Consider the following 25574-nt stretch of genomic DNA (forward strand, 5'->3'; position numbering starts at 1 on the left):
CTCCCAGACTCCTTTTCCATACATAATGTATTCCATAGGTCGTTGTTGAGAAGATACGTGGCACCTATGGTTCCATCTGTGGAGCCTCCTGCCCCTGTTTTGGTGGAGGGGGAATTGGAGTACATTGTGGAGAAAATTTTGGATTCTCGTGTCTCTAGACGGAAACTCCAGTATCTGGTCAAATGGAAGGGTTATGCTCAGGAGGATAATTCCTGGGTTTTTGCCTCTGATGTCCATGCCCCAGATCTTGTTCGTGCCTTTCATGTGGCTCATCCTGGTCGGCCTGGGGGTTCTGGTGAGGGTTCAGTGACCCCTCCTCAAGGGGGGGGGGTACAGTTGTGAATTCTGTGGCTGAATTCACTCCTGTGGTCACAAGTGGTATTGCAGCCTCTGGGCTTCCTCCCTCAGGTGTTTTGGTGAGCTCGTTGGCTGCCTTGCTATTTAACTCCACCTGAGTCTGTCTTCCTTGCTCCTTGTCAATGTTCCAGTGTTGGATCTGAGCTACTGCATCTTTCCTGTGGCCTGCTGCTCTGCTAGATAAGTGTTAGTTTGTTTTTGTTTCCGTTTTTTCTGTCCAGCTGTGCTATTCTCTTTTGCTGGAAGCTCTGAGACGCAAAGGGTGCACCGCCGTGCCGTTAGTTCGGCACGGTGGGTCTTTTTGCCCCCCTTTGCGTGGTTCTGCTTTAGGGTTTTTTGTAGACTGCATAGTTCTCTTTGCTATCCTCGCTCTGTCTAGAATATCGGGCCTCACTTTGCTGAATCTATTTCATTTCTACGTTTTGTCTTTTCATCTTGCTAACAGTCATTATATGTGGGGGGCTGCCTATTCCTTTGGGGTATTTCTCTGAGGCAAGTCAGGCTTGTATTTCTATCTTCAGGCTAGTCAGCTCCTCAGGCAGTGCCGAGTTGCATAGGTAGTGTTAGGCGCAATCCACTGCTGCTTTTAGTTGTGTGAGGATAGGTTCAGGTATTGCAGTCTGCAGAGATTCCACGTCTCAGAGCTTGTTCTATTGTTTTTGGGTTATTGCCATATCACTGTATGTGCGCTGATTACTGCACACTGTGTTGCCTGATAGCACAGCATAACAGATTCCCAAAAATGATTGATTATACTGAACGAATAGAAATTCATTGTCGATGGGCAGCTATGGAGTTGAAGACATAGTAAACCTATCCTAAAATGAAGGAATTCAGTAACTTTTACCCCACAAAAAAGAAAAAATAACATCTTTTTGGTTAAGAAGTTCTTGCTATGCCCCTTATTCAAAATCTGGTCATGTCCATTACATCTCTGCATGTGGAGGAACCGCCAAGTTTCTGATGTCTGGTGTAACTCTCTGAAGACACACTGTCTTTGGTTTTGGGAAGGAAGGATTCAGTAAATTTTCTATTTGCATTCACTTGGTTCTAGCTTTTTATTTTTCACCTAACCAAGCTGGAAGAACCTGGAGAACTCAAAGTGCAAGGCTTCCAAACCACCATTGCTGCTTAGTCTACAAGGTTAAGTAGAACTTTAAGAACTCTTTTAGGAGACTACCTCTTCAAGTTATTCCCTGCCTATAAGTCATATTAGGACATAGAGACATTACTGAGGGATCTCTCATGTACAGGACTTCTCCAGAAAATCTTTGTGAGTGACTCTTTTTCTGGAGGTCATGAGACATCTGTGAATTTCATCTGACTGGCTGTGATATTACTTTTCCTCTGTGTTGGCCATTGATAGGGGAAGAAGAAAGATCTTGAGGTGCCAAAGGCTTAAAGTCTAAGTAGGATAAAATGTTCTAAAGAAGAGGAAAGCATTAGTAGCGATAAAAGAATCATATATGGAGATTGTACATTTTAAGAAGGGGTTGTTAGGACTGGCGGAACACACCAAGTATGAGATGAAATATTAATAGGTGCGTTCGCAGTCCGGGGTCCACCGTGCACGTGAAAACCTGCTGCTAGTAAATGGCAGCGCTATTCTATATGCTTTCTAGACAGAACAGAAGCATCTCTACTGGTCACAGAAGGTGCAAAAAGTGTCAGAGAACCTCCAAAAGCAGATGAGTGGAAGCATGTGACCAAAAGAAGCAAGAAGACCATGGAGAAATCACCAACCACACAACTGAAGAACCGATATCAAATCTTTGTAGAGGATGAAGATGGCACACCTAAGAATGAAGCAATACCAGCAAGCAAAAAAGAAAAGGGCACACAGCAACAAGTGACAGCAAAAAGTACAGCCAAGAAGCAACGAAGAGTGGTGGTGGTGGGAGACTCACTACTGAGAGGCACCGAAGCAGCCATCTGCAGACCGGACATAACTGCAAGAGAAGTATGCTGCCTTCCAGGTGCGATGATCAAGGATGTGACCGATAGGATACCAAAGCTCTTCAGCTCCAAGGACGTCCACCCATTTCTTCTGATACATGTTGGCACCAATGACACGGCAAGGAAGGACCTACCGACAATCTGCAAGGACTTTGAAGAGTTGGGGAAGAAAGTAAAGGAACTGGATGCACAGGTAGTTTTTTCTTCTATCCTTCCAGTAGACGGGCATGGCACCAGGAGATGGAACAGGATCCTTGATGCAAACAACTGGCTAAGACGATGGTGCAGACAACAAGGATTTGGATTCCTGGACCACGGTGTGAATTACTGGTATGATGGACTCCTCGCCAGAGACGGACTACACCTCAACAAACCTGGGAAACACACATTCGCCAGAAGACTCGCTACACTCATCAGGAGGGCGTTAAACTAGAAGAAGAGGGGACGGGAAGAAAAACATTAGACTCGAACAAAGACGACCCAGGAAAACATACTCAGAAGGGAGGTAAGAACATTTCTAAAACAATCCACAGTGAGGAGATTGGAACAAAACAAAATCCTCTAAACTGCATGCTCGCAAACGCCAGAAGCCTGACAAACAAGATGGAAGAACTAGAAGCAGAAATATCTACAGGTAACTTTGACATAGTGGGAATAACCGAGACATGGTTAGATGAAAGCTATGACTGGGCAGTTAACTTACAGGGTTACAGTCTGTTTAGAAAGGATCGTAAAAATCGGAGAGGAGGAGGGGTTTGTCTCTATGTAAAGTCTTGTCTAAAGTCCACTTTAAGGGAGGATATTAGCGAAGGGAATGAGGATGTCGAGTCCATATGGGTTGAAATTCATGGAGGGAAAAATGGTAACAAAATTCTCATTGGGGTCTGTTACAAACCCCCAAATATAACAGAAAGCATGGAAAGTCTACTTCTAAAGCAGATAGATGAAGCTGCAACCCATAATGAGGTCCTGGTTATGGGGGACTTTAACTACCCGGATATTAACTGGGAAACAGAAACCTGTGAAACCCATAAAGGCAACAGGTTTCTGCTAATAACCAAGAAAAATTATCTTTCACAATTGGTGCAGAATCCAACCAGAGGAGCAGCACTTTTAGACCTAATACTATCTAATAGACCTGACAGAATAACAAATCTGCAGGTGGTTGGGCATTTAGGAAATAGCGACCACAATATTGTGCAGTTTCACCTGTCTTTCACTAGGGGGACTTGTCAGGGAGTCACAAAAACATTGAACTTTAGGAAGGCAAAGTTTGAACAGCTTAGAGATGCCCTTAATCTGGTAGACTGGGACAATATCCTCAGAAATGAGAATACAGATAATAAATGGGAAATGTTTAAGAACATCCTAAATAGGCAGTGTAAGCGGTTTATACCTTGTGGGAATAAAAGGACTAGAAATAGGAAAAACCCAATGTGGCTAAACAAAGAAGTAAGACAGGCAATTAACAGTAAAAAGAAAGCATTTGCACTATTAAAGCAGGATGGCACCATTGAAGCTCTAAAAAACTATAGGGAGAAAAATACTTTATCTAAAAAACTAATTAAAGCTGCCAAAAAGGAAACAGAGAAGCACATTGCTAAGGAGAGTAAAACTAATCCCAAACTGTTCTTCAACTATATCAATAGTAAAAGAATAAAAACTGAAAATGTAGGCCCCTTAAAAAATAGTGAGGAAAGAATGGTTGTAGATGACGAGGAAAAAGCTAACATATTAAACACCTTCTTCTCCACGGTATTCACGGTGGAAAATGAAATGCTAGGTGAAATCCCAAGAAACAATGAAAACCCTATATTAAGGGTCACCAATCTAACCCAAGAAGAGGTGCGAAACCGGCTAAATAAGATTAAAATAGATAAATCTCCGGGTCCGGATGGCATACACCCACGAGTACTAAGAGAACTAAGTAATGTAGTAGATAAACCATTATTTCTTATTTTTAGGGACTCTATAGAGACAGGGTCTGTTCCGCAGGATTGGCGCATAGCAAATGTGGTGCCAATATTCAAAAAGGGCTCTAAAAGTGAACCTGGAAATTATAGGCCAGTAAGTCTAACCTCTATTGTTGGTAAAATATTTGAAGGGTTTCTGAGGGATGTTATTCTGGATTATCTCAATGAGAATAACTGTTTAACTCCATATCAGCATGGGTTTATGAGAAATCGCTCCTGTCAAACCAATCTAATCAGTTTTTATGAAGAGGTAAGCTATAGACTGGACCACGGTGAGTCATTGGACGTGGTATATCTCGATTTTTCCAAAGCGTTTGATACCGTGCCGCACAAGAGGTTGGTACACAAAATGAGAATGCTTGGTCTGGGGGAAAATGTGTGTAAATGGGTTAGTAACTGGCTTAGTGATAGAAAGCAGAGGGTGGTTATAAATGGTATAGTCTCTAACTGGGTCGCTGTGACCAGTGGGGTACCGCAGGGGTCGGTATTGGGACCTGTTCTCTTCAACATATTCATTAATGATCTGGTAGAAGGTTTACACAGTAAGATATCGATATTTGCAGATGATACAAAACTATGTAAAGCAGTTAATACAAGAGAAGATAGTATTCTGCTACAGATGGATCTGGATAAGTTGGAAACTTGGGCTGAAAGGTGGCAGATGAGGTTTAACAATGATAAATGTAAGGTTATACACATGGGAAGAGGGAATCAATATCACCATTACACACTGAACGGGAAACCACTGGGTAAATCTGACAGGGAGAAGGACTTGGGGATCCTAGTTAATGATAAACTTACCTGGAGCAGCCAGTGCCAGGCAGCAGCTGCCAAGGCAAACAGGATCATGGGGTGCATTAAAAGAGGTCTGGATACACATGATGAGAGCATTATACTGCCTCTGTACAAATCCCTAGTTAGACCGCACATGGAGTACTGTGTCCAGTTTTGGGCACCGGTGCTCAGGAAGGATATAATGGAACTAGAGAGAGTACAAAGGAGGGCAACAAAATTAATAAAGGGGATGGGAGAACTACAATACCCAGATAGATTAGCGAAATTAGGATTATTTAGTCTAGAAAAAAGACGACTGAGGGGCGATCTAATAACCATGTATAAGTATATAAGGGGACAATACAAATATCTCGCTGAGGATCTGTTTATACCAAGGAAGGTGACGGGCACAAGGGGGCATTCTTTGCGTCTGGAGGAGAGAAGGTTTTTCCACCAACATAGAAGAGGATTCTTTACTGTTAGGGCAGTGAGAATCTGGAATTGCTTGCCTGAGGAGGTGGTGATGGCGAACTCAGTCGAGGGGTTCAAGAGAGGCCTGGATGTCTTCCTGGAGAAGAACAATATTGTATCATACAATTATTAGGTTCTGTAGAAGGACGTAGATCTGGGTATTTATTATGATGGAATATAGGCTGAACTGGATGGACAAATGTCTTTTTTCGGCCTTACTAACTATGTTACTATGTTACTATGTTACTATATGGCGGTGGAAGCGAACCCTGTTAAGCCACAGGACCGCAATACCGCCCTAAAGAGCGCGAGCTAAGAGTCACCGAACTCAGTCCCAAGACTCGGGGTAGAAGTCCTTTTAGACTAATAGCGCTCAACAACGCAAATGGGTGTATTAAGTAACAATAGGAATATTTTTAGAGCACCGAAGTGCGAACTGTGCCGTGTTGGCTGACACCACCAAACACCCAGACGTGGGTTAGGAATTGCACTACTGGCGCCGCACTGGCGGTCACAGCAATAGACGCTGATTCATGTGTAACACGTTGAGTGGTTAGTCGGGCGCTAGATAGCAGCCATACTCCTTACGCGAACAGTCATACAATAGGGTAGGGGTATTTAATGAACGACTTGCACGCACAACAAACACACGTATACAAATGTACACTAGCGCATGGCCGTGTGGTCATGCGAAGCTTATATAGCTGCAGTACGTTCAGGACCTTCCAATAAAGGACCAATGGGAAGCTGCCACAGAAGTTAGCACTTTCAGGACCTTCCAGGAGGACCAATGGGAACCGCTGCAGCATCTGAGATCTCACATGCTCAGAAGGGAAAAAGCAGGACTTAGTCCCAAAAGCGTTTGCTCGCTGCTTCTCAGCACTGGCTTTAATGGCAAAAGCTGGAAAAGCAACAGCAAGCCTAAGCACAGAGTGAGACTGAGCCAGACGCAAGGACCAATGTCTCCGCTGAGCAGGTTCCACTGTGGCAGGAGAAGAATGGGAGACCGCAGCAGAAACGGCCTGAGATTCCTCCTGTGCAGAAGCGGGAACTCGACCCCTAACAGGGGTTTCCGTAAAATATGATGGGTGAGCAGAGAAGCCACCTATCGTTAGATGTTTTGGAGCAAAGTAAAATTAATTTCAAAGCAAATCCTGTCAACCGGGACAAAATTCCTATTTGTAAAATTCTTAAGCAAGAGGGAAATAGCCAAAAAAAAGATGAATGATGACAACTTGTGATCTATTAGCAGAAAAAGGTATAAACTAATAACCACGAGGGCAACATACATTAGCATTGGATGTGCACAAGTGTAACCAATCAATTCTACGTTTTACTTACGTGTACCAGTGTTAGTGATACAGTGTGCTGCGAATCCAGTAGGATAATAGGTATGATGTTCGGCTGACAGCTGGTGCTGCATGTGGGGTGCAGATTGCCAAGGATGCCGATGGTCAGGGTATGTTCCAGTAAGGAGCGGTGCTGCTGGGCAATCGCTGCTGAGCAGGGATAGATGCCGACACCTCGCGTGCTCCAACTGGAAGCAAAGCTGAGGCTGTGGCGTGGTTGGAGGGGGCAGAGCTAGGTGTGACATCACAGAGCTACGAGAACAGGTGTGCGAGGAGAACAACTACTAATGCATCGCACTAGTATATAAGGACTGGCTACACGCTGGAGCCATAGCCCTGACAAAGAGGGGTGATATCCCTCGAAATGCATTGTTCTGGACTTCTCAATCTGGTACAGGCGATGCAGTTCTTCCATAACCCGTCCTTGAATACAGGCGCCTTGGTCAGAGTGAATCCTCTTCGGACAGACGTACACTCAGATGAAGTCTCTGCAAATGGCCTGTGCCAACGACTCAGCAGTCTGATCCTGAGTTGGAGTCACCACAGCAAATTTGGTGAAGTGGTCAGTCATCACCAGGCAGTGTTCGTATCTGAGGTGAGCTGGACGTACACTCAAGTAGTTGATCATCAGCGCCCGCAGAGGGGCGGAGGTCACAATAGTTTGTGTAGTGGCCCTCTGCTCTGGAGGCTTCGCTAACTCACAGCTCCTTCATTGTTGACAAACCTCATCTACTGCTGCTCTCAGCTGAGGATGCTAGACCAGTCTCTGCAGCCACCAGAATGTCTTCTCTGGACCAAAGTGGTAACCCTCTCTCATGGGCTTTGATAGCCACTTCAAGGAGCAATTTTTCTGGGAGCACTTGCCAGGTGACTCCCCATTCTCATATCAACTGCACCTTCCAATACAGCAGGCCATCTTTCAGTTGAATTCTCTCCCACTGTCGAAGGATCTGTAAGGTTCCCGGGAAAAAGGCATCTCTCTCTCTTTGCTTGGGAAGTTGTTTCAAAGCCACCAATTGTCTCATTTGGGCGCGTTCCTTATCTTCCTGTTGAAGCCTTACCAAGTCATCACGGGGCCGTCCCAGTGTGTGTTTTCTGGTAGCCCCCCCTGATCTCTCCCTGCATTACAGCCAGCCTACTGACGGAATTACGAAACTCAGGGATCTCTTCAGCCTCCAGTTCTTCATCCCGGTTAGGTCCAGGTCGCTCATGAGTCACTCTGGATAAAGCATTGGCATGGGTGTTTTCGGCTCCCCTCCGATAGGAAATCTTGTAGCGGTACTTGGTCATGCAGGGTACTCATCTCTGCTCCATGGCTCTTAGATTCACATTTTACAGATGAGCTAGAGAGTTGTTGTCATTGCTTACTAAGACTTCGGACCCTGACAGGTACTCAGCGAACTTCTCAGTCATGGCCCACACCAATGCCAGCAGTTCTAGCTTGAAAGAGCTGTAGTTATCTGGGTTACGTTCAGCATCATGGAGAGACCTACTCGCATAGGCTATCACCTGCTCTTTTCTGTCCTGCATTTGTGACAATACAGCTCCCTGTCTATGTACTGTAGACTTCTGTCTGTGTGGAGGATGAAGGGTTGAGAAAAGTCTGCATAGGCCAGCACGGGTGCTTCAGTCAGAGCCATCTTCAGGGCTCAAAAGCTTCTTCCTATCTCCCCACTGTATGGTCCGGCACTCCTTCCAACAACCTTAACAGCGGATTAGCAATGCGGGTGAAGTTTTTCACGAACTGTCAATAATACCTGGTGAGTTCCAAGAAAGACCGAACATCCTTCACAGTCTTCAGGATGAGCCAGTCCTGTTCTGCTGTAATCTTCTCATGTGACGGTCTTACACCTTCAGCAGAGATGACATGTCCAAGGTATTCAGTCGGTGTGCGAAAGAGTTGACACTTCCGAGGCTTCACTTTCAGGCCATGCTTCTATAAATGACTCAACACTTGATCCAGCCTTTGCATGTGTTCCTCAAAAGTGGCTGCATAAACAATGATGCCATACAAGTAGATGAGAGTTGCCTCGAAGTTTAAGTCTCCCAGATATCTTTCCCTCAGTCGCTGGAAGGTCCTGGGTGCGTTAGACAGTCCAAAAGGCATCTGGTTGAACTCAAACAACCCCATAGACAGTATGAAGGCTGTCTTCGCCTGGTCATGCTCGGACATGGGCACTTGCCAAAACCCACTGGCCAGGTCCCATGATGAGAAATACTTTGCTTTTCCCAGAGTAGACAGTGATTCCACAATCCTCGGCAGCGGGTATGAATCTTGCATGGTGCAAGCATTCAGCTTCTGATAGTCTACACAAAAGTGCAGGGTTTAGTCTTTTTTTCAGACTAGGACAATGGGTGCGGCCCAAGGACTTTGGCTCTCTCGGATAACTCCGCTCTGCAGCATATGCGCCAACATCTCTTTCACCTCCTGGTACATTTGTTGTGGGATCTTTCGATATCATTCACTAATGGGTGCAGCGTTTCGCCTTGGAATCTCATGGATGATAACTGTGGTACACCCAAAGTCATCATTATGTCAAGCACAGACATCCTGATACCGCTTAGCACCGCTTCTACTTGATGCACCTGTTGTGGTGAGAGTTCTGTGAGTTCGGCCCGCATCTGCTCTAGGATTCTCCTTTAGGTGATGAGATTCTTACTCTGAGGACACCAATACGGCCACTGTCCAGGGAGCTCCTTGCTTTACTGCCAACTCAACGGCTTCTGCAGGTATCAGCTCTTCTGGCATTCCCATAACTTCTGCTACCTCACTCTTGGGCGGAAGCGTGAGAGCGCTTTCTCTCAGGTTGACACAACCACACTCGTACACTGCCATCATGAACAATGGCTAACGTTCATGCAATGAGAAAACCTGGGGGTAATTGATCCATACAAACTGGCTCTATCTGCACTTCAACTTCTTCGAGAGGGGTACAGGCACGGATACACAGGGTGAGCACAGTCTGACCTGGTGGTAAGACGAGGTTGGCAGCAGCCAGGATGATTACTTTGCCCAAGGTTTTCCATTCACTCCATGTCTCTTGGGCCTGGGCTACTCGTATCAGCTGTTGTAACACTTTTGTCTGGGGTGCGAGGGCTCCATCGATTCAAGAACGTATTTGGTGACTCATTGACCAGGATGCTCCTGAGTTCTTTCAGTACGTTCATTCCTAAAGTCACAGTGGGGCCATTGCCGGGGTTCCCAGCAGTCAGCACGACTTCTTTCCAGCCCACATCTTTACCGCACACGGTGATTTGCATCCAGACCACCCCTGTGACTGGGATGGGCAACTGATTGGCTGCTGTCAACTTGATCACTGGACCCCATTCAGGCCGCATCACTTCAGGAAAGTGTCGTCTGAAATAAGTCTCAGGCATAGTAGTTAATTGGGAGCCGGTTTCAACTAAATAGCGGAAGGCTCGACCATCCATTTCGGCCCATATGATATGACTCAGGGAAACTAAGCTTGTGGGACTTTTCTCTCTCCTTCTTGGCTGCTCTGGCTCTGGGCGGCGGTAGAGGGATCTCCCCCAATGCGGGCATCCTTAACCCCTCTGTGACTTTGGACGTACTATCCCGTCGAGGTGCCCTGGGCCTATCTGACCCTTGACGGGATAGTACGTCCTGCCCTTTAATGCGATACCGCGACTTAAGTCGCGGTGATCGCATTAAAATTCCGACGCCATCTCACCTGGGGGGAGATGGCCTCGGCATCCAGGGCATTGTCGCCGCCCACCCGCCCTCTCGATCGCTGTGATTGGCTGTTCAATTCTGAACAGCCAATCACAGCCATTCTCATTGTTTCAGCCAATCGGAGTGGCTGAAACAATGAGGTCACAGGCTAGGATCGAGTACCGATGTACTCGATCCTAGGTCCGGTGCCTGGCAACGCCAGGCACCGGCAAGAACACCCCGGATTGGCGCGATCGCCGATCGCATCGATCGCGCCAATCGCAGGGCACCGCGCGGTATTACCGCGCTGTGCCCTGCCGGAACCTGCGTGGATCGGTGCTCTAATAGCACCGATCCTAGGATAGGACACAGTGCAGGCCCAGCAGGGCCTGCAAGAGCCGATTGGCGCGATCGATGTCATCGTCGATCGCGCCAATCACAGGGCGCAGCGGCGATCACGCTGTGACCGCTCTGTGCCCTGCAGGTGACCTGGCTGTGACCTGCCTAGGATGGCGCGAACAGATCCGATCCTAGGCAGGTCACAGCCAGGTCACCAGGAAAGCTCTGATTGGTGGGATCGATGTTATGGTCGATCCCACCAATGACAGGTCACAGCAGCAGCATGACCGCTCTGTGACCTGTCTGTGTCACCTGCCTGACCTGTGTATGACCGCTCTGCAGGGTCCTCATTCTAGCTGAGGATTCCTACAGAGCGGTCATACTGCTGGATCTCCTGGCTTGATCTCTCTGCTGAATCTACCTTCTGTGCTGGGTATTGTGGTGCCACAGCAGCCTGTAGCACCACAATCCCTGCTAAAGAAAGAAGACCACTAAACGTAAGTTTTATCCCTGATCCCTGCCCAATCCCCGTTCATCCGTGCCCAATCCCCGTTCATCCACCCCAATCCCCGTTCATCCACCCCAATCCCCGTTCATCCACCCCAATCCCCGTTCATCCACCCCAATCCCCACTTCCCCCTCTTTTTACCCCCTCCACCCCCATTTGTGCCGCCTCCGTGCGCACATTTAGTAGCCGCCGAGCGTTGATTGGTGACGCAGTTCACCGATCAACGCTCGCGCTCGCTTTTTTTTTCCCTCGCCCCCGTTGCACCAACTCCGTACACACATTCCGCAGCCGCCAAAGTTTGATAAGTGACGCAGTTCACTTATCAGAGTTTGTGCCTGCCGTTTTCCTTTTTTTTTTTTTCACCCCCCTTTTGCGCCACCTGACTACAACCGTACGTTTTGATCACTGATCCCTGCCCAATCCCCACTTCCACCCCCATCTCCCTTCCCCCTCTTTTTACCCCCCTTTGCACCTCCTCCCGTGCGCCCATTTAACAGCCGCCGAACGTTGATTGGTGACGCAGTTCACCGATCAACGCTCGCGCTCGCTTTTTTTCCCTCACCCCCGTTGCGCCAACTCCGTACACACATTCCGCAGCCGCCAAAGTTTGATAAGTGACGCAGTTCACTTATCAGAGTTTGTGCCTGCCGTTTTCCTTTTTTTTTTTTTCACCCCCCTTTTGCGCCACCTGACTACAACCGTACGTTTTGATCACTGATCCCTGCCCAATCCCCACTTCCACCCCCATCTCCCTTCCCCCTCTTTTTACCCCCCTTTGCACCTCCTTCCGTGCGCCCATTTAACAGCCGCCGAGCGTTGATTGGTGACGCAGTTCACCGATCAACTCTCGCGCTCGCTTTTTTCCCTTCAGCCTTTTTGCGCAACCTCCGTACACACATCCCGCAGACGCCAAACTTTGATAAGTGACGCAGTTCTCTTATCAGAGTTTGTGCCTGCCTTTTTTTTTTTTTTTTACTGGTTTTTCTTCTCCTTTTAGCATTTTCTTTTCAGATAAGTTTGCACAAATCACTATCCCCCCACACATACACATACAGTTATCAATAAAGTGCACCCAATCACCATATTCACACAAAAATGTCCCGCTCGTGCTATTCATTGGAGGAGGCATATGCTTTCCTTGCCTCCGACACTGATAGCGAGGGAGAGGATCCCACTTTTCTTCACTTTTCTGATTCTTCATCCTCTTCCTCCTCCTCCTCCTCTTCCTCCTCATCTTCCTCCTCGGGTCCTGCGGAACCACCACGCAGACGCCCCAGGACAGAAGATGAGGCAGCCCCCACCACTCCTGAACCAGCGCTCCCCACTGCGGAACCCACATGGACCTCGCCCCCCGAAAATTACGAGCCACTGATTCCTGATTTTGTGGCAGAATCAGGAATCAAGTTTGACACCACGGGCCTCACAGAAACAGACTTTTTCAAAGTCTTTTTCTCTGAGGATTTTATTAACCTCATGGTGGAGCAAACTAATTTGTATGCTCGTCAATTTTTGGAGCAAAACCCCGGTACATCATTTTCCATCTAGTCTCCTGTAGACGCAGTTGAAATGATGCAGTTTTGGGGCCTGGTCCTCCACATGGGGATCGTGAAGAAGCCAGAAATGCGGAAATATTGGAGTGTAGATGTTTTATATAACACTCCAGTATTCCGAATGGCCATGGTTCGGAGACGTTTTGAGGCCATCCATAAATTCCTGCATTATTCCGATAATGCACAGTGTCCCGCACGAGATGACCCCAACTTTCACCGTCTGTTCAAAGTTCGGCCGGTCATCGAACACTTCAACAAAAAGTTTTCTGAAGTGTACGTGCCCAAAAGGGACATCTGCGTGGATGAGTCCTTGGTCCATTTTAAGGGGCGGCTCGGATTCCGTCAATACCTGCCCAACAAAAGGGCCAGGTACGGAATCAAACTCTACAAGCTGTGTGAGAGTGCCTCAGGGTACATCCACAGGTTTAGAGTGTATGAAGGGAAGGACAGCAGGATTGAACCCCCTGAGTGTCCTCCTGTCCTGGGAGTGAGTGGGAAGATCGTGTGGGATTTGGTGCACCCACTGCTGGATAAAGGTTATCACCTCTATACTGATAACTTTTATACCAGCATCCCACTCTACAAATCCCTCTCTGCGCGAGGTACCGCAGCCTGCGGTACTGTGCGCAAAAATCAGAGAGGCCTCCCAAAGACGCTACTTCGGCAGATGCTCAGAAAAGGTGAGAGCAAGGCCCAATGTAGCGACCACCTCCTGGTGGTCAAGTACAAGGACAAGAGGGATGTCCTTCTCTTGACCACCATACATGGTGATGGCAGAGCCCTAAGCACTGTACGGGGTACCTCTACACAGGTCTGCAAACCGGACTGTGTACTGGGCTACAACAAAAGCATGGGGGGGGTTGATCTCTCTGATCAACTCCTCCAACCATACAGTGCTTTGAGAAAGGCCAAGGTGTGGTACAAAAAGTTGGCCGTCCACATCGTACAAATGGCAATGCTCAACGCTTTCCTGCTGTTACGATGTGCACGCCACACCGATACGTCGTACCTTCAGTTCCAGGAGGTAGTGGTTAAGGCCCTGATATTTGGTACTCCGGAAGGAGAGGGCCCCAGTACTTCCGGAACTGAAGGTGCTCGTATCGTACCAGGCCAGCATTTTCCGGGGGTGGTCCCGCCAACCGGCAGAAAAGGTAAGCCGCAAAAAAGGTGCCAAGTGTGTTACAAAAGGGGAATACGCAAGGACACCATTTATCAATGCGACACCTGCCCCGAAAAACCTGGCCTGTGTATGAAGGATTGCTTCAGATTGTACCACACCTCCATGCACTACTAATTTACTTTACAAGAAAGCGTACATTAGTTCCAAAAAGGGGGCACATCTAGATAAGTTCCTTGGAGGGGGTCTAGGTTCCAAAATGATGTCGCTTGTGGTTTTTTTTTACTGTTTAGGCACATCAGGGGCTCTGCAAACGGAACATGACGACCGCAGACAATTTCTGCATTCCAAAACGTCACAACTTCCCTTTCGAGCCCCAACGTGTGCCTAAACAGTTTTTTCCCACATATGGCGTACCAGCGTAATCAGGACAATTTGGACAACAACTTTTGATGTCCAATTTCTCCTGTTACCTTTGGGAAAATTAAAAATTGGGGACTAAAATATCATTTTTGTGGGAAAAAATAGGATTTTTTATTTTCACGCCTGGGCATTATAAACTTTAGTGAAGCACGTGGGGGTTCAAATTTCTCACCAAACACCTAGATAAGTACCTTAGGGGGTACAGTTTCCAAAATGTGGTCACTTGTGGGGGGTTTCTACTGTTTAGTCACATCAGGGGCTCTGCAAATGGAACATGATGCCAGCAGAACATTCCATCAAAGTCTGCATTCCAAAACGTCACTACTTCCCTTTCGAGCCCCAACGTGTGCCCAAACAGTAGTTCCTCCCCACATATGGGGTATCAGCGTACTCAGGACAAATTGGACAACAACTTTTGGGGTCCAATTTCTCCTGGTACCCTTGGGAAAATTAAAAATTGGGGACTAAAATATCATTTTTGTGGGAAAAAATAGGATTTTTTATTTTCACGCCTGGGCATTATAAACTTTAGTGAAGCACGTGGGGGTTCAAAATTCTCACCACACAACTAGATAAGTTCCTTAGGGGGTCTAGTTTCCAAAATGGGGTCACTTGTGGGGGGTTTCCACTGTTTAGGCACATCATGGGCTCTCCAAACGCGACATGGCGTCTGATCTCAATTCCAGCCAAATTTAGCTTGAAAAAGTCAAACGGCGCTCCTTTCCTTCTGAGCCCTGCCATGCGCCCAAACAGTGGTTCCCCCCAAATATGGGGTATCAGCGTACTCAGGACAAATTGGACAACAACTTTTGGGGTCCAATTTCTCCTTTTACCCTTGAGAAAATAAAAAATTGGGGACTAAACGATCATGTTTGTGGAAAAAAATAGGAATTTTTTTTTTCACGCCCGGGCTTTATAAACTTTCGTGAAGCACTTGGGGGATAAAAGTGCTCATGACACATCTAGATAAGTTCCTTAGGGGGTCTAGTTTCCAAAATGGGGTCATTTGTGGGGGGTTTCCACTGTTTAGGCACATCAGGGGGTCGCCAAACGCGACATGGCGTCCGATCTCAATTCCAGCCAAATTTAGCTTGAAAATGTCAAACGGCGCTCCTTTCCTTCTGAGCCCTGCCATGCGCCCAAACAGTGGTCCCCCCCACATATGGGGTATCAGCGTACTCAGGACAAATTGGACAACAACTTTTGGGGTCCAATTTCTCCTTTTACCCTTGAGAAAATAAAAAATTGGGGACTAAACGATCATGTTTGTGGAAAAAATAGGATTTTTGTTTTCACGCCCGGGCGTTATAAACTTTCGTGAAGCACTTGGGGGATAAAAGTGCTCATGACACATCTAGATAAGTTCCTTAGGGGGTCTAGTTTCCAAAATAGGGTCACTTGTGGGGGGTTTCCACTGTTTAGGCACATCAGGGGGTCGCCAAACGCGACATGGCGTCCGATCTCAATTCCAGCCAAATTTAGCTTGAAAAAGTCAAACGGCGCTCCTTTCCTTCTGAGCCCTGCCATGCGCCCAAAAAGTGGTTCCCCCTCACATGTGGGGTATCAGCGTACTCAGGATAAATTGGACAACAACTTTTGAGGTCCATTTTCTCTTTTTACCCATGGGAAATTAAAAAGATTATTGCTGAAAGATGATTTTTGTGACTAAAAAGTAAAATGTTAATTTTTTCCTTCCATGTTGCTTCTGCTGCTGTGAATCACCTGAAGGGTTAATAAACTTCTTGAATGTGGTTTTGAGCACCTTGAGGGGTGCAGTTTTTAGAATGGTGTCGCTTTTGGGTATTTTCTGCCATATAGACCCTTCAAAATGACTTCAAATGTGAGGTGGTCCCTAAAAAAAATGGTTTTGTAAATTTGGTTGTAAAAATGAGAAATTGCTGGTCAAATTTTAACCCTTATAACTTCCTTGAAAAAAAAAAGTTTGTTTCAAAAATTGTGCTGATGTAAAGTAGACATGTGGGAAATGTTATTTATTAACTATATTGTGTCACATAACTCTCTGGTTTAACAGAATAAAAATTCAAAGTTGGAAAATTGTGAAATTTTCAAAATTTTCGCCAAATTTCCGTTTTTTTCACAAATAAACGCAAGTTATATCGAAGAAATTTTAGCACTATCATGAAGTACAATATGTTGCAAGAAAACAATCTCAGAATCGCTAAGATCCGTTGAAGCGTTTCGGAGTTATAACCTCATAAAGGGACAGTGGTCAGAATTGTAAAAATTGGCCTGGTCATTGACGTGCAAACCACCCTTGGGGGTAAAGGGGTTAAGCATAATGTCCAGGGCTCCCACAGTTAAAACAGGTCGGCTGCTCTTCCATGCGGGGTGGCCTCTTTTCCTGATGGGGCCCAGGACCAGTTCGGCTTCCGGGGCAATCTAATAATATGGAAGGCTTCTTCTTCAGGTCAGCTCATTCCTCCCTCATGTCCTGGATTTCCTTCCGACGCTCTCTCACCCAACTTGGTTCAGTTGCCAATGAAGCAGTTACCTCTCCGCTCTGGACCTTCAGTGTCAGGACTGTCACCCTCTGCTCTTGCTCACGTGCACATGCTTCGGCCCCCACCTCTAAAAAGGACATGCATGGATTTTCTAGCAAGATCTCTCGCAAGGCTTGTTTAAGCAAGGTGTCCCTAAAGCCTGCCACTAGCTGGTCTCTCAGGACTGTGTCAGGGGGTCCTGTGACTATGCCAGCTCGCTTAGCAATCGCAGCGTGAATCTCCTGCTGCACGTTCATGTATTGGGTCACGGACCCCCCCTCCCTTTGGACACGGCTAAACAAGCACATGTGCAATTCTCCGACGTCTGTGGGGTCTCCATGCATTTCTTCTATAATTTGCAGCACTTTGGTGAAGGTATCTTGCTCATGTGGGGGCTGGAACATTACAGAGCTCCTCGCTTCTCCATCTAGATCCATCATGGTAATCTCTTCCTCCATCACAGGGGTCATGGGGTGCATCCTCAACATACCCCTGACCCGCTCAGTTCAGTCCCGTAGCAGAATGTTGCTCCCTGTAAACTTAGGGAGGTCGCTCAACGTGGCCTGTTTATTTTTTAAAATTTACTTGTAAAGTTTAGGTTATAATTTATAAGCCAAGGGGGTGTTACCAGAGATTCATCACTGGGGGTGGGCACTTTTTTTCCTGCATGACACTGACCAATCATAAGCAGGAAGCATTATGTAGGGGAAAAAAACATGCTCATGTGAGACATGTAATGACACATAACCCTGCTCTGCTCTGGAATCTCTGCACTTACTGTGTACTATAGAGCAGAGCTAAGTGTGATTACAAACACCTCAAGCTTTCATCTCCCAACAGTCAGTGTGGGTGAAATGGGGAATATAGCTGAGCTAACAGAGCTCTGAGAGGAGAGCTGGAGCTGCAGAGGTGTTTTTAATGAGGCATGGCTCAGCTCTACCCTTTTCCCACAGACTGACTGCTGGGAGATCAAAGCTGCTGGAGGTGTTTGTTATCACATCTAGCTTTGCTCTGTATTAGACAGTATCTGCAGAGATCAGAGCTGAGTGCAGGGCTGTCTGCTGGAACTTGTAAAAGGTCCTCTTTAATCCCTTCCCAACATTTATAAAGTGCGCGTATGTGAATCGGGTTTGTTAGAAGATTCTGCTCCAGGTATGATGGGTGCTTGTGGTCTTATACAGCTCTCACTTGCCTCTAACAGCAGCAACCAGAGCGAGGTCTGATCACTGCTGTTTACAACTTAAATGTTGTTGTCAATCACTAATGATGTAATTTAAGTAGTGAAATTTAGGACCTGGCTAACTTATTAGCTCATCTTTTCCCTGTGATGTGATCACAGGGGACGGAAAAATAAGTGTTATGGCTCTTGAAATAAGGGGAGGAAAAGTGCAAAACAAAAAGTGAAAAAACAAAAAGTGCACGCATCTAGTAAAGAGGTCAGTCTCCTTCTTCAGCTTCTGAGGCTGAACCTCCATCCTGCCGAGGATACCTGACTTTCTAGAAACTATCAGGATGGTAGAGAGATTATTTCTGCTAAGGTTTCGCTCACAGAGGATTGTCAGGCTGGGTACTACAGGAACAATCCATCTGTTCTGAAAGGATTAGTTCTGCGGATGTTTTGCTCACAGAGGATTGTCAGGCTTAGTACTAATGGAACAATCCATCTGCTGTGACGATGATTAGTTCTGCGGATGTTTCGCTCACAGAGGATTGTCAGGCTTAGTACTAATGGAACAATCCATTGGCTGTGACAATGATTAGGTCTGTGGATGTTTCGCTCACAGAGGATGGTCAGGCTTAGTACTAATGGAACAATCCATCTGGTGTGACAATGATTAGGTCTGTGGATGTTTCGCTCACAGAGGATGGTCAGGCTTAGTACTAATGGAATAATCCATCTGGTGTGACAATGATTTGGTCTGTGGAGGTTTCGCTCACAGAGGATGGTCAGGCTGGGTACTAATGGAACAATCCATCTGGTGTGGCAATGATTAGTTCTGCGTATGTATTGCTCACAGAGGATTGTCAGGCTGTGTACTAATGGAACAATCCATCGGCTGTGACAATGATTAGTTCAGTGCAGGTTTCACTCACAAAGGATGGTCAGGCCGTGTACTAAGGAACAATCTATCTGCTGTGACAATGATTAATTCTGTGGATGTTTCGCTCACAGAGGATGGTCAGGCTTAGTACTAATGGAACAATCCATTGGCTGTGACAATGATTAGTTTGGTGCAGGTTTCGCTCACAGAGGATTGTCAGGCTTCGTACTAATGGAACAATCCATCGGTTATGACAATGATTAGTTCGGTGCAGGTTTCGCTCACAGAGGATTGTCAGGCTTAGTACTAATGGAACAATCCATCGGCTGTGACGATGATTAGTTCGGTGCAGGTTTCGCTCACAGAGGATTGTCAGGCTTAGTACTAATGGAACAATCTATCGGCTGTGAAAATGATTAGTTCGGTGCAGGTTTCGCTCACAGAGGATGGTCAGGCTGGGTACTATTGGAACATTCCATCTGCTGTGACAATGATTAGTTCGGTGCAGGTTTCGCTCACAGAGGATTGTCAGGCTTAGCACTGATGGAACAATCCATCTGCTGTGACAATCATTAGTTCGGTGCAGGTTTCGCTCACAGAGGATTGTCAGGCTTAGTACTAATGGAACAATCCATCGGTTATGACAATGATTAGTTTGGTGCAGGTTTCGCTCACAGAGGATTGTCAGGCTTAGTACTAATAGAACAATCCATCTGCTGTGACAATGATTAGTTTGGTGCAGGTTTCGCTCACAGAGGATTGTCAAGCTTAGCACTAATGGAACAATCCATCAGCTGTGACAATGATTAGTTCGGTGCAGGTTTCGCTCACAGAGGATGGTCAGGCTTAGTACTAATGGAACAATCCATCGGCTGTGACAATGATTAGTTCGGTGCAGGTTTCACTCACAGAGGATGGTCAGGCTTAGTACTAATGGAACAATCCATCGGCTGTGACAATGATTAGTTCGGTGCAGGTTTCGCTCACAGAGGATTGTCAGGCTTAGTACTAATGGAACAATCCATCGGCTGTGACAATGATTAGTTTGGTGCAGGTTTCGCTCACAGAGGATTGTCAGGCTTAGTACTAATAGAACAATCCATCTGCTGTGACAATGATAAGTTCGGTGCAGGTTTCGCTCACAGAGGATTGTCAAGCTTAGCACTAATGGAACAATCCATCGGCTGTGACAATGATTAGTTCGGTGCAGGTTTCGCTCACAGAGGATGGTCAGGCTTAGTACTAATGGAACAATCCATCGGCTGTGACAATGATTAGTTCGGTGCAGGTTTCGCTCACAGAGGATTGTCAGGCTTAGTACTAATTGAACCATCCATCTGCTGTGACAATGACTAGTTCGGTGCAGGTTTCGCTCACAGAGGATTGTCAGGCTTAGTACTAATGGAACCATCCATCTGCTGTGACAATGATTAGTTTGGTGCAGGTTTCGCTCACAGAGGATTGTCAGGCTTAGTACTAATGGAACAATCCATCGGCTGTGACAATGATTAGTTCGGTGCAGGTTTCGCTCACAGAGGATTGTCAGGCTTAGTACTAATGGAACCATCCATCTGCTGTGACAATGATTAGTTTGGTGCAGGTTTCGCTCACAGAGGATTGTCAGGCTTAGTACTAATGGAACAATCCATCGGCTGTGACAATGATTAGTTCGGTGCAGGTTTCGCTCACAGAGGATTGTCAGGCTTAGCACTAATGGAACAATCCATCGGCTGTGACAATGATTAGTTCGGTGCAGGTTTCCTCCTCCTCCTGCAGGAATCTTATTAGTTGCTGACAGGGAGCAGAGATCTGGGAACAGTAACATAATGATGCAGATGTGACAAATTTTTCAGAAAAGTTGACAAAGTAACGGAATCGCCCACCCCAGTAATCAAGAATCGTCTCCCTCCGATCCATAATAATAATATTAGGAGTGCAGACGGTGGGGCGTCAGTGACTGCGGACAGTGTGCACACTGTACGCCACATTCTACTTTCGAGGAGTCCGATCAGAGCGACTGTTACACATAGAAGGAAGGAAGTGGCTCCATCATGTGCAGATCAGTGTCAGGAGGCCACCCAGTAAGTCACAGGGACACAGTGGACTATGGAGAGGCGACCTACCTGCTGATTGTCTTAATACAATTTACATACAGTATACAGAGGTAACCTACTTGCTGACCATCTCCTTACACTATTCATACAGTATACAGAGATGACCAACCTGATGACTGTCTCATTACACTGTATATACAGTGATAACTTCTCTGCTGACGGTCTCCTTACACTATACATATAGTATACAGAGGTATCCTACCTGCTGACAGTCTCCTTACACTATACATACAGTATACAGAGGTAACATACCTGTTGCCTGTTTATATATATATACACTATACAGAGGCAACCTACCTGCTGACTGTCTCATTACACTGTGCATACAGTATACAGGTGACCTACCTGCTGACTGTCTCATTACACTGTACATACAGTATACAGGTGACCTACCTGCTGATTGTCTCATTACACTGTACATACAGTATACAGAAATAGCCTAGCTGATGACTGTCTCATTATTATGTATATACAGAGGTATCCTACCTGCTGACTTTTTCCTTATGCTGTATATACAATATACAGGTGATCTACCTGCTGACTGTCTTATTACACTGTACATACAGTATGCAGAGGTGTCCTACCTGCTGACTGCCTCATTACACTACACTTTATAATATACAGAGGTAACCTACCTGCTGACTGTCTCCTTACACTACTCTTACAGTATAGCTGGTCTCCCATCCACCTTCCCTCCGGTCCATCATTTGGGTCCTGTCCGTCTGTGACCTCCATCACATGCTCCCCCGGACCTCCACCATATGCCCTCTTTATGGTCTCCTCTATATTTTAGTTTCTCCTGCAGTTTTTCCTTAACCCATTACTTTCCAAATTAAAATTTATACAAGTAAGGATTTTTCAGAAAAGGGCGTCCCAATGTTCAATTAAAAATGACAATGACACGATTTCCTATTTTGAAAACATTCATTTTACAAACACAACACAAAAAATTGGACCTAATTATAAAAATTATAAAATCTTAGTTGCTAGAAGCAAAAGATTAGGCGTCCCAAAAATGGACATTGGTAGGTAATGGGTTAATGTCCTGTTTCTCCCTCTGTCAGTGCTTCTCCTCCTTGTCCTCCTTCTTCACCCCCTCATTCTCGTCCTTAGCCATAAAAGACCCTTAAACCTGGAATGTCCCCGTTCTTTTGTCCAGATAATTGTTACCATCCATAACTCCCGGATCCCAACCTCATCCCCAATGCCCCCGTCTACATCGCTTCCCAACCTCCTTAACCATCAGTGTCCACCAAACTCTCCATCACTGACCTTCTCCTACACCACAGCCGACCCCCCAGAACCTCCAACCCCCACACCAACTCACCGGAAAGCGCCAGCAAGGAGGGGAAGTCACGACAGTTGTATACTCCGGTGGAGTCGGTGGCACAGCTCATCCACAGGTTCTCGAACAAGGTGGACGTGGTGATGACGTTCCCTTCTACCGAGGACACCCGCCAGTTGGCATTGAAGAGAGTGATCCCCAACATGACCGAGCCTGTGACTCCGAAGAAGAAGCCTATTGTCTCCACGATGGCGGACATCTCGATGGGTGGTGGTGGTACAGAATAAGTTGGCAAGGGATTGTTTTACTGGTGGTGTCGCTCTGTGGGCTCCACTGTCTACGCTGCCAGATGTTGACCACTTCTGCTCTTTGGCTTTGACTACTATCAATCTGTTCTCTGCTCCTCTGACATCTTCATCTCACTTCGGTAACACTGACCCTTTTAGCCCTTTTGATCCTTTGTTCGCTTCGCCACCTTGATCTTCTGTCCCTCAAAGCTCCAAATTCATTGACTCCTCAAATGATCACCTGTGGTGCAGAGCCAGTGGAGATCTGCTATGGTGCGGAGCCAGCAGAGATGTTCTGATGTTCCCAGCAGCTATGTGAGGTGTTTAACCCCACAGCTCCTCCTCGCATTCTGTTACACCACACCTATGGCTGATCCTGGGCTCTGGAGGGCACTGATACATTGTACCTGTGCAGCACATGGCTGATAGAATGTCTCACACTTCTCCACATTCCTTGTGCTTCCTCTTCCCTCAGGCTTCTCTGTACCAATACACCTTCATTTAGCAATTCTGTCCCCACCACTACCGGACACCCTCCTCCATTATTACTACAGCAGCACATTAAGGGCCCGTGCACACCACCGACAATCTTGTACGAGTTCTGTTCGAGGTTTTATACTTGTAAATATGACATTCTATGGGGTTGTTCACATGTCCAATTTTCTCCTCGGACCAAGTTGTCTGCATACATATCGGAGACATGTCCAATTTTGATCTGAGTGCCGGATCATTCTTTTGGAATGTGCCTGGATGACATCTGAGTGCAGTCCGATTTTCAGGGGCTGACAGAATGGAGATGGTGGAGAAAACTTTGTTTTTTCTCTCCATATCCGAGAAAAAACTAATCCTACTCTGCTTGGACCTTTTTTCTCAGACTGAATTCTTCTCATATTCGCTAAAATGCGAATTTTTCATAATTTGCTTACATAATTATAAAGGGTCCAGGAAAGAAAATAGTAGAACGGCACTAGGTATAGCGGTAACTGATGGACCGTGAACATGGAATCATGCAGGCAAAGACCTCTTCTGACCATTTAGCGGTGGTGGTATCATTTCACGTTGTGGTGCTGAACAATAAAGCAATCTATGACAAAAATTGTAGAAGAAAAAGATGCGGCACTCACCAAATCGTGTTGTTAAAAGTCCTTTTATTCTCCCACTTAATGGGGTGAGGACATTGCTTCAAGGGTGCAGGGAAACAAAAACAGGACGACGGCTGTTTCGCCCCGACTGCGGGTCCTTGAAGCAATGTCCTCACCCCATTAAGTGGGAGAATAAAAGGACTTTGAACAACACGATTTGGTGAGTGCCACATCTTTTTCTTCTACAATTTTTGTAATTATAAAGGGCAATCAAAAGGTGAAAAAATAAAAATATATATATTTATACTCCACACTCTGAACTGTCCGCTCCCCATTGATCCCCGTCTGGTCCTCGTCTCTGGTCTGATGAGGTCCAGAATGATTCCATGCATGTGCTCACAAGTTCATGGTGGACATCATGATGTCGTGACCTTACACGCGACTGTGCAGAAACATCTCGGAGCTCATTAGAGCAAGAAGTCCTAGCCTAATGCTAGAAGCCTGAAGATTCATCGCTCATGGTAGTGATGAGAAGATGTGGTGAGAACCGGCGGGGTGAGGGGCCGCAGAGGTGAGCGGTACAAGAGAATAACTTTCCTGCAAATGGGATTTCCTACGACGATCCGTATGAGCAGGTGTATTAAAATGTTGGCAAATCCGCTCATCTCTGCTGCCTACGAGTGGAAAGGTCAAATATTGTTTAGCACCAAGATACGTTCAATTTTGCTGTTAGATGGAATGATCCAGTAGTCAAGATTTTATCGAAGTCAGTTGACTAGAAAAAAAGATTGGACCTTACAAGCTGTGCTATTGAGATCCCCCGACAGTGCAGACCCTAAGAGAGGAGCTGATCATACTCAGTACACGTTGGAGATGCATGAAACAATGTCGTATAACCTACAGTAAGTGGATAAGAGGACCATGTTGAAGTTGCCTGTCTTCAACCATGGAGGTCACGATTCACATTGAGGAAACCAACTGCATTGGGTGTTGGGTTGAGTATGGACACGACTGACCAGGAACAGTGGGATTCTGAGCACATGAACCTCTTGTTAGAGGGTAGAAGTAGCCAGACGGATGGTTCTCCTGCAAAACTCTACCTAAAGGAGCAGATTTTACCATATTCAGTCCTGTAATCTGTGATGACTCTGCATCAGAAAATTAGGACTGCTTCACCCTCTGGGGTAGAGCTGAACCTCCAGGCTGTCCTGCAAATATTGAATGTGCAGCCTCGGATCACCTGGCGTCCAAAGTCTATAGATTTACTTCATATACAGCCGGGTCTGCTCCTATTAATAGTATTTTAGAGATGGGACAGTTTTGCCTGAGCACGTGAACGCCTGGATGGATCACGTATTGCCACCGAGTATCAACAGCCAAGACAAGAAATGTCAAAAATTCAGTAAGGAAATTAAACTGTCAATTGGCTGTAATAGATTTATTGCATCTTCAGTCTTCCATCGAGGGTGAGGTTATAGGGATCACAAACATACACACATCAGAACCAATTTAGTAAGTCCAAAATGTCATGGTCCCTACAGAGTGATGGGTCTATGACTATCCCCAATCCTTGTGGTCCTGCGAGCTCAGTGATGCCACAAGGGTCCAGTTAGATGACCATGAAGAGTTGAGGAGTCAGGATAAGATTGGGCCCCTGTAGTGGGATGTAAATGTTTGGGCACCCTTGGTCGGTATCACTGTTATTGTGAACAGTTAAGCAAGATAAAGACGAAATAATCTCTAAAAGAGCTAAAGTTACAGATGGCATACTTT

General features: G+C 46.2%; 1 protein-coding gene across 2 annotated transcripts in view; it reads right to left on the minus strand.

The window, feature by feature from the left end:
* CLDN15 (claudin 15) overlaps positions 1–23143 on the minus strand; it is a 102721-nt gene extending 79578 nt beyond the window's left edge. The window contains exon 1 of one of the 2 annotated variants that reach the window (XM_069767472.1): positions 22475–23143. In XM_069767472.1, the coding sequence (XP_069623573.1) occupies positions 22475–22691 (217 nt within the window). In that variant the 5' untranslated portion in view covers positions 22692–23143. The remainder of the gene's footprint in view (positions 1–22474) is intronic. The other variant, XM_069767473.1, reaches the window with a different exon arrangement.
* Between the last annotated feature and the right edge of the window lie 2431 nt (positions 23144–25574).

The sequence above is a fragment of the Ranitomeya imitator genome, chromosome 4, assembly GCF_032444005.1.
Source record: "Ranitomeya imitator isolate aRanImi1 chromosome 4, aRanImi1.pri, whole genome shotgun sequence".
Taxonomy (NCBI): Eukaryota; Metazoa; Chordata; class Amphibia; order Anura; family Dendrobatidae; genus Ranitomeya; species Ranitomeya imitator.